Raw genomic sequence first — 16,265 nt, forward strand, 5'->3', positions numbered from 1 at the left:
CATGTCCATTAGTTCCAGTAAATTTTGTTACATTACGAAAATAGCCTATTGTATTTCCCTTTGAAGGGATCCGGTAGCTTTGTCTCAGATTCTGTATTCTGATGTAATGATAATTATAAACCGTTAGGTCAGTCAGGAACCCCATGACTTTTACAAGCCGATCGCCTGTATTATTAAGATATTTATAATTGGAAATCAAAACCAAATTTTGCGTTTGCAAAACGGTCTTCATAACACTACAGTCTATTGGGGGTCACTCAAAGATTTTTACTTTTTTGAGGCACTTCTTGATCATTTTGAAGCGCGATTTCTTGCTAGGGCTTCAATATTATACCATATTACAGACACTGATAACAAGTAGGGCCGTGTATCTCAGATTTAACATTGTTAAACGATGCCTTTAAACATGGAGCACGTATGAAGTTATTCTTTATAATTATGACATAAAGATAATCCCTGAAAATATCATATTATAATAGCATATGATAATGGATGGAAACCCATTTAGTACAATATTGATTCAGTGCACCAAAGTCTTTTTGTGGTAATAATGTTATAAGCGAGAAAGAAACGTTCACACAAACGTTATGGTTCTGGTGAACCAATATCTTGTATATTTTGTTAGCATTGTGAATGAATTCGATATAGTGCAATAGAACTTTGGGGAAGAATATTAACCAACGTGCACTCAAAAGGATACGACCTGTGTATCCTTACCATATCTTTGACAAGCCACCTCCGAGCCACCTACACCTCTGCAGGCGTATCTCTTCGAAACTGCTCGAAATTATTCATTTCAATAAATTAGAAAGTCATGAAGATTGTTTTAGATTTGGATAAGCTTCAAGTCTTACACCTACTATAGCCTACGATGGATGTAATCAGTCTGGCAGCTAATGTGCGGCCGCGCATATTAATCAATTGCTCTGATGAGAAGTCACCAAATCAAGGCTTTTCTTTTTCTTTCTTATTTTAGTATTTTCAATCTTGATATTTAAATCAGGTTGAAAACAAACAAAAATTAGATGCTGCTTGTAAGTGTCGGCTTGCATGTTAATATAGATATACAGTAGGCTTGCGGGTGCACCATGTGAGAGAGAGAGAGAGAGAGAGAGAGGATTGAAGAGTCCTGAAAAGGACTCTGACTCGGTAATCTTTCTTGGGGTGTGTAGTCCTGAAAAGGATTTGTTATCTTTCTTAGGGTGCGTTTAAGCTCAATTTTTGAAGGCAGAATGAGCGATTTGTTACGCTCATCGTAACCGCAGTTCCACGGTATACACTGTTTATGCTCACTTCTCTGGCTCCTCCAGCCAATTCCCCTTGGGTGGCCTTTAGCTGGATTCGCAAACCTGTGTGCGCACGCTACGTAGACCCACTAGAGGTCAGTGAGTTGACCCCATTTAAACGCGTTTACAAATCATAAACGCACCTTTTTGAGAGTTTACGATCGGCGATCGTGATCGCCGTTTTTCGGTGATTGTACAAAAATGAGAAAGGACGCAACCGTAGTTTGAACTAAACGCGTAACAGGTGCCTGATTCTGGCCAGAAAAGTTGAGCATAAACACACTCTTAGACTACACACCCCCAAGAAAGATTACCGAGTCAGAGTCCTTTTCAGGACTCCTCAATCCCCTCTCTCTCTCTCTCTCTCACATGGTGCACCCGCAAGCCTACTGTATAAAAAAAAATTAGTTTCTTATGTTATTAATGCTAAGAATAGTAGATTATCTGAAAAAAGAGGGCCAGCACAGGCTTGTATCTTTATAATTTGTATTGTTTTATCAATGTGCAAATGTATTAATTATCGTGATGCATCCTGTAAGGCTATGATTATGGTATTTTCCTAATTATTATTTACTTCCTAATTAATGGCGTTCTTTCCAAATAACTGATCTCGGATTTAAATGCTTTACTCTATCTCATTTTATATACTTCACTTTTAATTTTATTTTAAACTTATACTTTTTTTCTTGACCTTAGATTTCTAAACACGTAGGCCTTATCTGTAAAGCCCACTTAGAACAAACTTTATAATTATAATTATGTCCTTTGAATATACCTGACTGCGTGGAAGTAGGAAAAGATAGTACTGACATCATTTACTTAGTAATAGACACCTACGCTAGATATAAATGTACATATTAAACAAGCTATCAGGCAGTTCATCTCTTGAACTGAGTCGATTGAGTTCATTGGGCGCATTCAATTGATAAATAAACACAGAAAACATTGGGTAATGTAGGATTTTTTTGTTGGTCAAATATTATGTTGATTTACTAGAAATCAATTCAAGGAAATTTTCAATACTTAGTACTATAGAAATCATGTTCAGATTATATAACATTTTAATATTCGCTCATTTCTCACGGAAAAGGCTTTTGAAAATCCCTTAGGCCGATTTTTGTAAAGTCTTTGCGATGTTGGTATTGATTTTTATTACGGAATTATGTGGGGTACCGATAATATTCGAATTGACCAAAGATTTTCAACTAATTTTGTAGATTAGATTGTACATTAAGTATTAAGACAAACAAATTAAATCTCATCAGGTCATCAGCAAAGTCCAGTTGAATCAACGTTAAAGTGATAAGGTAGTTGCACTCCCCCATCTCTCTTTCTCTCTCTCTCTCTCTCTCTCTCTCTCTCTCTCCCTTGTTTCCTTTCTAATCTTTAGGTGTTTGACGTCAGATCAATTTGAGGTTGAAAAGCTTCAGAAAGTTCACGATGAAATATAACCAGGGTAAAACAGATCAACAAACTCTGTCATTTCAGACGGTCAGTAAGACGTACTGCAACGATTTCATGTCATTGTATATGGGCTGATGTGGGTGTGTGTGTCTGATAAAAATTACAGAGGTATGTTCATATTTGATAATGATAAAACAAAGCTGGTCAAAGAAATATTTCAACTTAATACTAGGCATTTTAGACTTCAGACAGATAACAGAAACATCTTAAAGCCCGTCTGCACTAGTTTGGCCAGGAGGGATTAAACCACCCTGCTGGTCATTGACAGGTGGTTATCTCATCAACTCAGCTCTCAATTAATAAAGAAAAAGAGGATCATGGGGGACCAACGGGCACTGCTTAGGAATTGTTTTCTATATAGAGGGAGCAAGTACCTACAAGTAGTGCAGTGGGGCTTTAACTCCTTTCACGCCGCAAATCAATGACAATGCCATCCTGAATTTGTTCAACCTCAAATCACTTTTTCTCAATATACTCAGAGTACATAGCGGAGCATCGTAGCTCGTTAATGCTGGCTGATTGAAAACTGTTTAAGATCAGCCCATGCATTTCGTCTATAATCACCCGTTAGTCGCAAGAAAATAAAATCGACCATCAAATTAGTGAATGAGAATATGAAGACAGATTAGGGGTCCGGAAAGCACAATTCTCCAGTTGAAATGGTGAAATGATCCATGTGTAGTTGTCCATTTATAGGATAAGCCAATTGTCCTAGGCCCGAATCGTCCATGTTAAGGTTGCTGACTCTCCATCGTCTCTCTGATTCAATTCTATATATTTTCTGTCTCGGCTCTCTTAAATGACCTCGCGTCCGACTTACGTCAAGGATTGGACGCCAATCCTAACAGACTGTTATTCTTTACATGCACATGGCCAGCTGGACAAAAGCCTTATATTGGTCATGGTCATTGTATGATTACCATTAACATTTAGTTTGCCCTCCACAGTAGAAACTACATCACGTTGTACACATAGCTGTAAAATAGCTGTAAATAATCACGTCAATTTTTTTTTTAAAGCAGTAAGAATAGTTTCCAGTTTCCATTTAGGAGAGAATAAATTACAGGTTCGGCTTTTCAACTTTCAACAAACCATTATTGGTTTTTAAAAAAAAAAGGTTCACCAGATAAAGCATAAACTGAAATGAAATAGAGTCATTGTAATGAATGAAGTGAGAGAGACCTCTTGTCAAATTGGCATATTCATTCATTTGAAATAAGGGTCATTGAAATACTCTACTGTCGATGATTCTTTATATTTTTACTGGACAGTCAGTGATGGGAAAGGAATAGAAGCCTCTTTTTTTTTTTAGACATATTGGTTAATCAGTCATGGGTAAGTGGACAGTTGTTCAAAGAAAACCTTAATTAAAAAGAAAACATGCTGAGAATGACCTACAGAACCTACAGAACCACACGAAATGTGAACGCCCTGCTCTTCCTACACACACGATCCACACAAACACAGATGACGGCATAAAATGGCATTTCACCCCTATGGCCCACTCTACAATGTCTAATGCATATAGTATGTACCCCGCGCGCATAATATCCACCCACACATACACACACGCCACCCGCAAACGCCTACGCGTACGTAGGAGCGAAGGAAAGAGGCGGGAAGGGCTTCATATCAGGACAAGATAGCACACCCTGCCGAGTAATGCGAGTATCGGGATAGTGTGTCCGACACCTGTTGAAACGTAAAGCGCCAGGCTACCAAATGAAGGAGTCGTCTTTTCCTAGACTTAAAGTGGGTAAGAGAAAGAGAGAGGGTTAAAAAAAGAAGGACTTACCAAAAGGAAGAAATCAATCTATAAACTTCCTACCATGGGCAGATCTGTAAGTTGGGTAGTGGTCACTTCTTTTGTCTGCCGGTTAATGTCTCAGGATTCGATCCTCATTTCAATGTTTTATGAGATGAAAATGGTCGTATCCGATTAATTTACCCTGAAAAAAATTTAACACGCGCACAAACGATAACACACCCACAATTATATACGCACACATCCGCACACAAATATGACAAAGGTGTTCCGTGAATGAAATTTTTCAAATTTAGGTTCGCTATTGGCAGGCCTAAATGGCAAAAGGATTTTCTTTCTTTCAAAAGTAAACCTTGTTCATTTTCAAAATTTGGTTTGTTACAGTGTTGATAGTGTTTTCCGGACAGCTGGTCCACCTTTCCCCCAAGGGATTATCATAGTATCAAGATAAATTGTTTAAGGAATACGAAATGTATACTTTCAGAAATAAAATATATGAAGGGCCATCTGGACCTTCCTAGAATCGCAGTATTGGTATGGATAAGAGTAGAATTATGACACAGTGAAGAAAAACAAAGGAAAAGTCAAAGATATCAAAACCCTTTGATTGGAAATTATGTCAGAAACAGCGTAGTTTACTGATACCTTCCATTCCATGGTAAGTCCTTTATCAGGCTTAATTCACCTCCTTTAAAAAGAACTATGTCACCCTCGTTATTTCCAATCCAATCATTATTATTTGCTCCCTTCGTTTTGTTGGTCGATAAGGAATTGCGGAAATACAAATATCTTTCACAGAAGAAAACGGTTTGATTGGTACACACGTACGGCATTCTGACATGCTTCGTTTCCCGGGAGGCCCCTTACATCCGACTGAGATTACTATCATGATAAAGAAAGGTTTGACATAATCGATCGTTGAAACCGTATGTCGACTAAATATACAGTCCCCTGTAATCGTCGCATTATTGATCTACATGTATTCTTGTTCGTATTTGTTTGCATAGAATAATCCTTCTATTGAGATATATATCTGAATATATCCGTAATTATTGTCCTAATCGCGAAAAATTGGTCAATGACAGTGCTCTTTTTGTTGTTGCTTGTTCATGACCGACCCAACGCAGTGAAATGACCCCCACGCGCACACACTCACACACAAGCATCCCACGCACACATGCAATTATAATGATTACAGATTGAAGATAGAGAAAATTGAAAGATATTGTTCATTTAAACTCATGATCGTCAAAATGATAGACCACACAATTTATTAACACGCAAAATCATTGAATATGTATGTTTCCATGTATTTTTTACATAAACTCATGTTTATCTGATTAAGTTATGGACCCTTTTTCAAAATGCTATTTCTCTCTTTGAACACAAATATATTTACAAATTCTCCATTCTCAGTCGAACGTTGTACAAAAAAATCTAACCAAATGCCAACATAATATGACAAGGTAATAACGAGATCCGCCTTCAGCGTGCACTAGGCCACTTATTCATCCCAAAATATTGATGGATACTCTAATAAAGAAGACGGCTTTTGTTTTTAGAGTGATGATGATTGCGCTTTCATAGAACGGAGATCACTAACTTACATTGACTGTACACCACATTATGAAAGAGATTTATGGTGCTGATTCCCTCACCAAACGTTTTGCAATACATCATGTGAAAGCTTCCATCCTATTTCTTCCCTCATTCCAAGTACCGAACGTGATAATTTTGTTATATTTTATATTTTTATACGACATCCATCTGCGCTCGTACATGTAATCGTGATGCCTTTATTGTTTTCAGAATTGTGTTTTGCAAATGCCTTTTCAATGTATTGTACCAAACAAATAGAATGGAAAAATAAGGAAAATGAATTATGAATAATTGTCGTCAGGACTCAACCATCCCCCTCGAACAAAATGGAGAAAAGCGATCCAGCATGATTAGATGATAATATAAATACATTTCTGTCACGTAATATTATTTATGTTAACATGTATATCTGCATGTATTACTTCCAAAGCAATTGTAAAGTAATACTTCATTACCTAGGGACAAAGTAGCAAAATCTAGACTATTTAGAAGACCATGTAATTTAAAGTAGAATTCAAAAGTATTCTGACATACAATTTAATTCAAGCACATAAGCTAATCCTGAGTACTTATAAAGTTTTGTTCTTATTATCAAGTGCGATATGAGTTGTTTGACGTCAGTATAAACCTCTCGACTGATTCTAGAATTGAACAAAATGTATACAATTCTTAACGCATGGTGTACTGATACATGCTGTAGGCGAGGTTGCTATTGTATTTACTATTCGTCATGGGAATATCAATAACTAAACAGGGTGTCATTCTTCTGTATAAGTATGATTGTCCAGGTTTTTTTTATCTAGAAACGTTGAATATAAAGTTCCCCCCCTGGGCGTCGTGTGATGTTTGTGTTTCCATGTTTTAATGGAGCTCTTTCGCTACATTTTGCTTCTGTTCATGTTAATTCAAGCTTTCAAAGAAGATATAAAAATGAAGGTGTGTAAAGACATTTTGAGATTGGTAATTACTTCAGGGATTCGGATTGACGCAAGGCTCAATTCTGTAAACACATTCCTCCATCAATTTAATCTCTTTTCAAATTCTTTAAGCCTATATGACATCTGGATGGAGAGAAAATGTATTTTAGGCCTCAATGAGCAAATCTTTTCATATTATTCAGCTTACATGTCAGTGCACTTTTACGGAGTGTCATAATGACTGAATGACCATACTATACAATGATTCCTACATGTTGATCTTGTAATAAGATGTGAGACGGTGAATATTTAATATATCGTCTCCAAGTCAAGTGGAGAGGTGAGTCTTAGGACAATGACCTCGAACCGACCCTCTATCTCCTTACACAGATATTTAACGTTCACCCCGTCCGCTTCCCCAATCGATTATCTCCAGGACAACTACAATCTTTACCTCAGGACATTATAACCGAATAGTCTGATGCCCTCCTATATTGGACAATTACCACCAAGATATATACTCGAATAGATATTAACCCCGAAGAGCGATATATTATAAGCTCATTTGAGATAACCTTCGCCATCCCAGAGGGGCAATTTTCATGATGATGATTGTCCTAGGTGAATTGACCGGTGTTTCAATTGATAATTGTCTTAGTGATAGCTTGGCGTAGTGGTCAGGGGGAAGTCTGGAGGGTAAAGTTATTTCAACATGGGGTAAAAGAAAGACAGATGATGTATCTCGAATTTCTTCATTTCAAAATTACTGTGAATCGGATGCACATCTTTACAAACCATAGAACCCTTCATGCTGAAGATTGTAGGCTATGATGTTGAAATGCGGTTGTGCATTTCCTAGATCTTCAGCAAATAAACAACATTAGTGTGAGTCCTCATGACGGTAGACATTTTCTTCGAAATGCCCTTATTGCTTTCATCTCTCCTTTAGGTTATGTGACGCTGATGTTTTCCGCAGATTATAATACTACGTGACAAAATCTCTGCATGCAATGGCTTCGCTTTGATTTTTTGTCAATATCGTCGCGTACCACTCTTTCAATTTCTCAAACCCTATTTTGTCTCGCAGATTCATAAAGATATGAAGGATGGAAGAGGGAGTGTGTGTTTGTGAATGATGGTTGGTGTGAGTGAGGGGTAAGGGTGTGTACGTATATGGAGGGGTAATAAGAGGGTGGTATTAAATACAACCACTGTGGTCTATCACTTCCGTGTTGTTGTTAAAGGTCAAGAATAAGTGATTGGTACAGACAAGTGTCGTATACGGCTCCATCTTGGTGTTGTGGTTGATTAAAAATGATTCAGGCATCGCTTATTAATCAAATGTCGAGATGTCAAAACCGAATTGTCATGTAATCATCGGCTACAACATATATCACAAAATTAGCAATTACTGTGTTGGGTAACTTTCTAACCACATTCTGCTGGATCCACACAGCTACATGAAAAATGACCATGTCGTCAGTTGGAAGAAAAATTTAATATTTGTATCTTGTCATCCCTGTCAAAGTCGAGATGTCGAAACTGAATATTCATGTAATCATCAACTAACAAATATAACCCAAAATAAGCAATTACTGTGTTGGGAAATGTAATTTTCGAACCACATTTTGCTGGATCCACACAGCTACATGAAAACCTACCATGTTGTCAGTTGACAAATAAATTAATATTTGCATTTTGTCATCCCTGTCTGTTTCCAGGAACCGCCATGTTTGAATGACGTACAACCCAATCTCGGGTCCAGGGCGGAATCCCTTCTGTGTCTGCCAATCAGAAACAGTGAGGATGACGTCATCGGTGTGGCGCTGGTCATCAACAAGGTTACAGGGGCAACATTCTCTGCGGATGATGAAAAGGTAATGATATTTGATTTTCTTACAAGAGCGTCGATCACTTGAGAAGGTTGATTAGGGTGATTGTGTGCCCCAGCCATATCATCCGGACTTGGATGATTTCGAAGTAAGGATGCATCGAAATGAACATTTCCCAGATGAATGTAATGTTAGAAAAAACAGATGTGGTGCGAAATATACTGCGCATCGTTCAGAGAATCAATGAGGTGGAGAGGGGTGTTAAGGCAAACAGGCCTTGTACAATTAACCGAGAAGCAAATGCTTCTGATAATTTTATTTGCACCCCCTCCAATTTTTTAAATTATGGATCACTGCCTCCGTCCTTATGAGGCAACGTAAATTGTGTGAAAATGTATGCGTACATGTATATAGTGCGTAAGTAGTGTATACACATTATTAAGATTAAGAAGGAGTGAATGCTCGTATTCATCTCTTTATCTGAATTACGTTAATTTGTAGTGATTATGATATCATCAAATCCTGTATTTTTAAACGATTACAATGGAATCTCCCAATAGAAAAAAATGATGGTCTTACTTTAAATGACTATTCTGAAACTATTATTTAGAGATTGCTAACAATGTATCTTTTACGTTTCCTGATGAAAGTTGACCAAAACGATACTTTAAATGACTCTTTCGAAACATCTTTATTTCAATTGTTACGTCAGGTCAAAAGAGTGCAGTACCCTTCTGCCTTAACCAAAAAAAAAGAAAGAAAAAAGACTTCCGTCTACCCTAAGATGAAGATCGCAATACATCCGAAATTACTCCTCTACGATCGGGCTTTCATTGACGTCTATAGACATCTTGATTGAGCTTAACCCGAGCATCCAGACAAGCTTCACAGTTAATGAAAAAATCATGCAGTCAGAATGGGACTTGAAGATTTAAAATTTCCGGGGTGGATTATTTGTAACTGCTCCGCAAGTTAAGGCTGTTCCAATTAACCATGTAGGATGAATGCATGACAGGGACGATGCTTCTCTGGTGGTACAATAACCTTTAATTAGTTAGCATAAGATAACGAGGGTTCATTGACTGAATCAAGTATTCTTCTTCGCAAAATAACGAGAGTTATCGTAAACCGTTATAGTCACTTTATTTATGGATGATTCTTGTATGTATATCCTCGATTTAAATGTAGAAATCCTACTTGATGTGTCTACTATTTATGCAGACTGTAGCAACCAATGTGTATTCTTCTGATGTACGTTTAATTTTGAGGAGAAAGTGGAAGAGAAAGACGAAGAGGTTGTTTCTATCAATTTCAGACGTAAAAAGAGTTCTTATTTACAAAACTTCCCGATTTCTTTCCTCTTTTTTTAAAATTTTCTTTTCAAAACATTTCCCAGGCTTGAACATGAAACGCATAGCCAGACGTCATTATAAAACGTCATGCAGCCGAAACATGCTACCTACATGCTTCGTTGCGCTATGTGCGTAACAATTACTATTAATGGTTACACATTTGTTCCGGCATATTAAGGAAAATGTGAACATATCTATTGTAATACGTCATCAATTATTCTGACTGTGCGAGCAATACACGTGGTTAAGAATGACTAAGTTGATATTTCAAGAGTATGCTTTTAGCGACTAAGTGTTTACACCTAATTGAATTGTGGTTTTTGTTTGTGATTTCGTATCGTTGTTTTTCCACAACTACAATTGCTTTTTTGTCTTCAATATCTTAACAAACAATGCGTGCGTCTGACGTCATTTGTTAAATGGAATGAAAACATATTCTCTAACCGTGTCTAAAGATGATATTTCCAGACAAGCAAACAAAATATTAAGCGTATATATGCATCATTAAAGTACTCTTCAAACACTTTGCCCTACATCTCCCTTAAGAGGCCGTGTAAATGGACATTCCATATGCGCAGCTTGATATTTATGCCATTATTTCTACATCAAATCTATTAGTATTTAGCTCGTATCTGAAATCTGTACGTTTGATATTCATGTATGATAAGCACGTCGACTCGCAGCAGTGGGGGAGGTGGAGGCGTTCAATTTTATCTAAGTAGTAGGACTATTGCACTAGAGAAAAACGGGAATAATGATGTAAAAAAAATGATTGTATGTTAAAACTATAATCTTATAAAAAAACTGTAGTATTGAAGGAAAAAGTAAACAGACACACATGTACATGTCGTATTCTGCTACGTTGTTCGATCATGCATTTTATTCATAATCACCCACACCACTCTTGATCACTGAAATTTTTGATTTTGCAAAAGGAGTATATTATCAAAGACAAGTTACTTACTGGACATGGTGATACACGATTATGACTAGAGATACGTGAATACTCATAAAGACCGTGATAATTTTGATATTATTAATTTGAATCAACTGCAGTGATATTTTTTCTTTTTCAAGGACTTCTACGTTAAAGTGACTCGGTAACATTGTGTCAGATTCTGAAACAAAATCCTGGATTTAGCTCATGCTGAATTGATAATTATAAACCTTTAGGTCAGTCAGGAACCCATGACTTTTACAAGCCGATCGCCTGTCTGATTATCAAGATATTTATGATTGGAAATTGAAATCAAATTTTCCGTTTTCCTAACGGTTTGTATAACACTACAGTCTATTGGGGAACATGAGTATGGTAAAACCGGTCACCTAAAGATCTTTACTTTTTTGAGGCACTTCATGATCATTTTGAAGCGCAATTTTGTTTAGCGGCTTCATTATTACACCATATCACAGAAACTGATAACACGCATGGCCATGCATCTCAGATTTTACATTGGTAAACGATGCCTTTAATGAGAGTACTATTTCACTGTAGTCGATTCAAATTAATAATATCAAAATCTTCACGGTCTTTATGAGTATTCACGCATCTCTATAGTCATAAAGAAAATGGGCCTTTATTTGATATCAACTTTGCCTGCTGATACTTGGAATGATATCAGAAATCGTTAATCGGTATCAAGCATGATCACGACGAAATAGATCATAATTATGAGGCTGATATGAAGTCTAAAATCGAATAGTCAAGACCAGTATTCATGCTAAATTCTTATCCTTGCAAGCCAGTGGTTGACGCCAGAAAATTTGTATAGCTTAGTCAAGCCAAACGTATATCATTCTCTTAAGTTTGCTGCAAAGGACATAGAAACAATAGGATAACATGGAAAAGACACTGATCGCAATACCGTTTACCGATTGGGTTTCAGAACGCACTGACGAAGACCTTGTGGCTTACCGTTTGCACTTTGTGTCTTATAATAGATGTCTCATTGATGCAATCTTTGAAAGAGTCTCTTTTGAGCCGGAAGGGCGTTAACCCATATACGTAATCACAGACTGGATGCCGTTCTGGCCCTGAACAGACGGAGTATCAGTTTCAGTTTCCCCAAAGCCGAAGCTGTCCTCTGGAAGATCTTATCGGCGGCTGTCTGTACCTCATCACCAATCCATTCGATCATCTCATGTATAAAGTTGCAATATTCTCCGACGTCTGGTCTTAAATTAAAATTCCCGCCAAACGACATCGATGCCTCGGATGCCAATGAGCTTGACAGCCCAGGGACCTTTGGCATCCGTTAGGAAAATGGGGTCGGAAATGTTCTTGTAGAGTTGGAGTTTCCATCTCTTCTTATCACGAAGAGGCTTAAATCGCTTTACCTATACCTAATCAAATGGTTCACGGCTTTTGTCGCATGCTTCTTACTGGGCCGTGCGGCATATGAGTTCTTGTAAATGATTTATGATAATTATGCATTTGTACTTCATATTCAATTTCTTCAATACAGTGAACATGAATACGTGAAAATAGATCGTATCATATTCAATTGGTTTTCGACATTTGGACATTATTTTTTATACTCTTTCGGAAAATAAAGAAAAAATTGAGAAATTCTAAAAAATAGATTTTTGATGACGTCACACTTCACCACTTTATTGTTCTTGATTTCACTATCCATTGCAAAGTCTTCAACACTTATCACATTGTGACATCTTAAATGACAAACCTTTTACAAATCCAAATGAAACATTTAAGCAACTCTCATAATTGTAATTGTATTAATAGACGAATTTGGATCGCAATTTAATTATTCAGTCCCAACCAGAACGCTTTATATTTAACAAATGGGTTTATTATGAATGCGCTCGTATAATCAAATTATCTGTGCATGTCTTTCTTTCTCAATTATAGACAGCGGGAAACAGAACCGGCATGTCGGATAATTTGAAAAGGAAACAAACAAAAACACAAAGGTCACTTTCCAATACCCTATATATGGAATTTAGTCCTTCCTCTATAATCCAATTAAACCTTAGATCTAATGTCAAGACATTATACATCCATTCAAATATCTACAGTGGATATAAGGTAAGAGGAGGTCGAGAATAAATTGTATCTTCGTAATGCTGAATAAGTCATGTTTGTGTATGAACATTATCCAGGCAAAAACCTATATAGTGAAACGCTTTCGTTTCCAAGAAAATCCTACATTAGGTTTTGAGCTAACCTGTGATTGGTATTAAATATTTTTTTTTTTTTAAACTTTAGAAGTGGAATTCTGGAGATAGATAGATAGAAAGTGAGAGAAAGAGAGAGAGAGAGGGAAAGAGGAAGAGAGAGAGAGAGAGAGAGAATGAGAGGGATTATTAGTAGAGAGAAATATAAATAGAGAAAGAGAGAGAGAGGGAGAGAGAGAGACAAGGGGCTGTGAGAAAAAACATAGTGACAGGAGAGGGCCGGGAGATAGGAGAAAGAGAGGGAGGGAGAGGAAGAAAGAGAGAATGAGGAAATAGAGATGGAATATGAAGTTCACTTGAACTCTTTCCTGCGGCCTATCCGTGAACATTCTTTCGGAATGGCGGGTAATTTATCGTATGAGACTCACTCAATGTCATCAAGACAGGAAGTCGGACATCAACCACGGTATCGTTCAGTCATATATAGTCAGACTAAGGACGCGTCGCTTTATCATTACAGTATCGTCTTTCCCCCTCCCAATGTCAATATCTTGGTGTCTCATCTTTCACTCATACCCATATTCCTACATACTGAGAATCAAATGAAGAAAGATTATAATAATAACCAAAAAAGAACAACAATACTACTACTACTACTACTTCTGATTATAATCGTAACGGTAATGATGAAAAAAATAACATTAATAATAATAATCATAATAAAAACAATAATAATAATAATGCTAATAAAAAGTCATAATAATATTAATAACAATAATAATGACAATAATGACTGTACCTCAAGGAATGCTTTTCCAGTTAAACGTTATAGGGAAAGAGTTCTTAGGCCACTATATGCTTTAGCAAGTGGATTATTTGAAAAGCTATCTTTAGTCACCTTTTCTTGAGAACAAGTAGAAAATCAAATATTGCCCCAGTAGAATCTCCGAAAATGACAGAAGACCAAATATCACATAAAGTGCTTAAACGAATTATAACAGAAATAGTTTGAAAGGTCACTCCTTTATATACACATGTATATTGAAATAGCTTGATTTATACCGGACATAGATGTATTTTTTAAAGCTCATTTCGAATTAATGTATCAACTATTATCAATGATTTGTTGTTGTAATCTGTTTTTCACTGTTATCCTATTTCGATCGTGTAAAAGAGTTTTAATTTAGTCACGGAAGAATAAATAGGAATACAATTGAAATAAAAATCGTTGATTCCACCTTTTTATATAGGATTAATGTTTTCATTTTTATTTGTACACTCGCATGCTTATTGCCGGATTGCGCCCGTTTGTTCTTATTACCATATTTGTGTAAAGGATACTATTCTATTGACTTTAGTTCCTGTTTCTTTGAATATTATTATATAGACAATTTTTTTTCTCTTCATTCGATATCAAAAACAACAAAAAGATAAATATCAAATATGAATTCAAATATATTTCCATTTTCGTCGAGCAGATGCGATTCTCTCCTTTAAATGATCAGTATAAGTATGAATACATACTATACACATGATAGTGTTTTATAAGTTTAAGTATTCTTTTTTTTTTAATGGCTGTTCGGTCTGTAGGCCTACTTAAACTTTGCGAGAAGATGTAAAAGCAAATTACAAGTAGCATTAGAGCTTAATATGGTTTAATATTCTGTTTATGTGACGTTCAGAAATAAACCGATCACATCAGAATCATTAAGAAAACATGAAGCATTCCATCTTTTCTAAAGGCGATAAGCATTTTAACTTGTTCGCCGCTCGAGGGGAAAAATAAATGTCAATCCGCATATGAAATATAGTTCATTTTTACTTCATTTAACCGGATGTAAACAAAAAAAAGTGCACTTTTCTTCAATTTTTTGCCACTCCTATCTCGAAATCTAATTGGAGTGTGTCGACAGAAAATTTGATTACAACCTAAACTTATTTTGCATAATTTGGTTAAGTTTACATCGACTTCCATTCTCGAAACATGCTGAAGGTGTTGAATTGGTTAGGGATTCATCCACCTGTATGCAGTTCTACAAACTATCATGCCTTTCTATTCTTAACGCTGATAAAAACATCACTAGTAGAGGAAGTGAATAGAAGGAGATGAAGTAAAAAATAACTACATCCCCAAAAGACTTCTATTAATGCACCACTATCCAATGACCTGACATCAATTTGAAACCTCCGCTTTATAGACCATTTCAATTTCAAGTTCATGTCGCCTTCGTGAAAAATAGTCGCACTTGATAATTATCCGTTGCGTTTTTTTTTTGACAATATAAACCAAAGCACAAGTTTTATTGGACTCTGTACACTGTACATCTGTTGCTAGGCAACACGTCATAGTGACGTCATTGGGGTTGAATCTGACATTTAAGGTCCTCGTTATGTTACACATGGGACCTGTCAATGGATAATGTCCCCTTGATAACGAATATCTCTGGAAATTACTTCGACAGACTTTATCATCTTCTCGAGCGCTAATGGGGCAAGAACCCTGTTCCAAGTGGGGTTGGTTTTTTTTTTTGCACGGTGACAAGATGAGAATTTCTCTTTTTTTAATCTGTCTTCCTTAACAGAAAGTGTTAGATTGGGGATTCGACTTTACGTGGAAGAACGCTTCAGACTTTCGATAAAATCATTTTGATATTCCAAAATACTACAACGTTAAGCAATCTCTATTTCAAAACAGATAATGTAAATTATAAATTTGAGAACTCAGTGTTCGCTTGATTATTTGAAAGTTTTCTTTTTGTTTTTGTTTTGAACTTTACGAAGTAATCTAGGAAACATAATGATTTTTTTTTGGTCATAGCATGTAAGTGTTACTCATCAATGTACTTGAGATAACAAAGTACACCTTTTTCATATAATATATCTGAATTTCGTATTGAGATGTGATTTGTAAACAA

The 16,265-nt window shown here is 36.2% G+C and overlaps 1 protein-coding gene across 1 annotated transcript in view; it reads left to right on the forward strand.

Moving 5' to 3' along the window:
* The window catches only part of LOC115919281 (dual 3',5'-cyclic-AMP and -GMP phosphodiesterase 11A-like), an 88,979-nt gene that overhangs the window by 19,683 nt on the left and 53,031 nt on the right, over positions 1-16,265 (forward strand). Inside the window, exon 4 of the mRNA XM_030972680.1 lies at positions 8,753-8,908. Within this exon, the coding sequence (XP_030828540.1) occupies positions 8,753-8,908 (156 nt within the window). The remainder of the gene's footprint in view (positions 1-8,752; positions 8,909-16,265) is intronic.

Source organism: Strongylocentrotus purpuratus, unplaced genomic scaffold (assembly GCF_000002235.5).
Source record: "Strongylocentrotus purpuratus isolate Spur 01 unplaced genomic scaffold, Spur_5.0 spur5_scaffold_6, whole genome shotgun sequence".
In the NCBI taxonomy this organism is placed as follows: domain Eukaryota; kingdom Metazoa; phylum Echinodermata; class Echinoidea; order Camarodonta; family Strongylocentrotidae; genus Strongylocentrotus; species Strongylocentrotus purpuratus.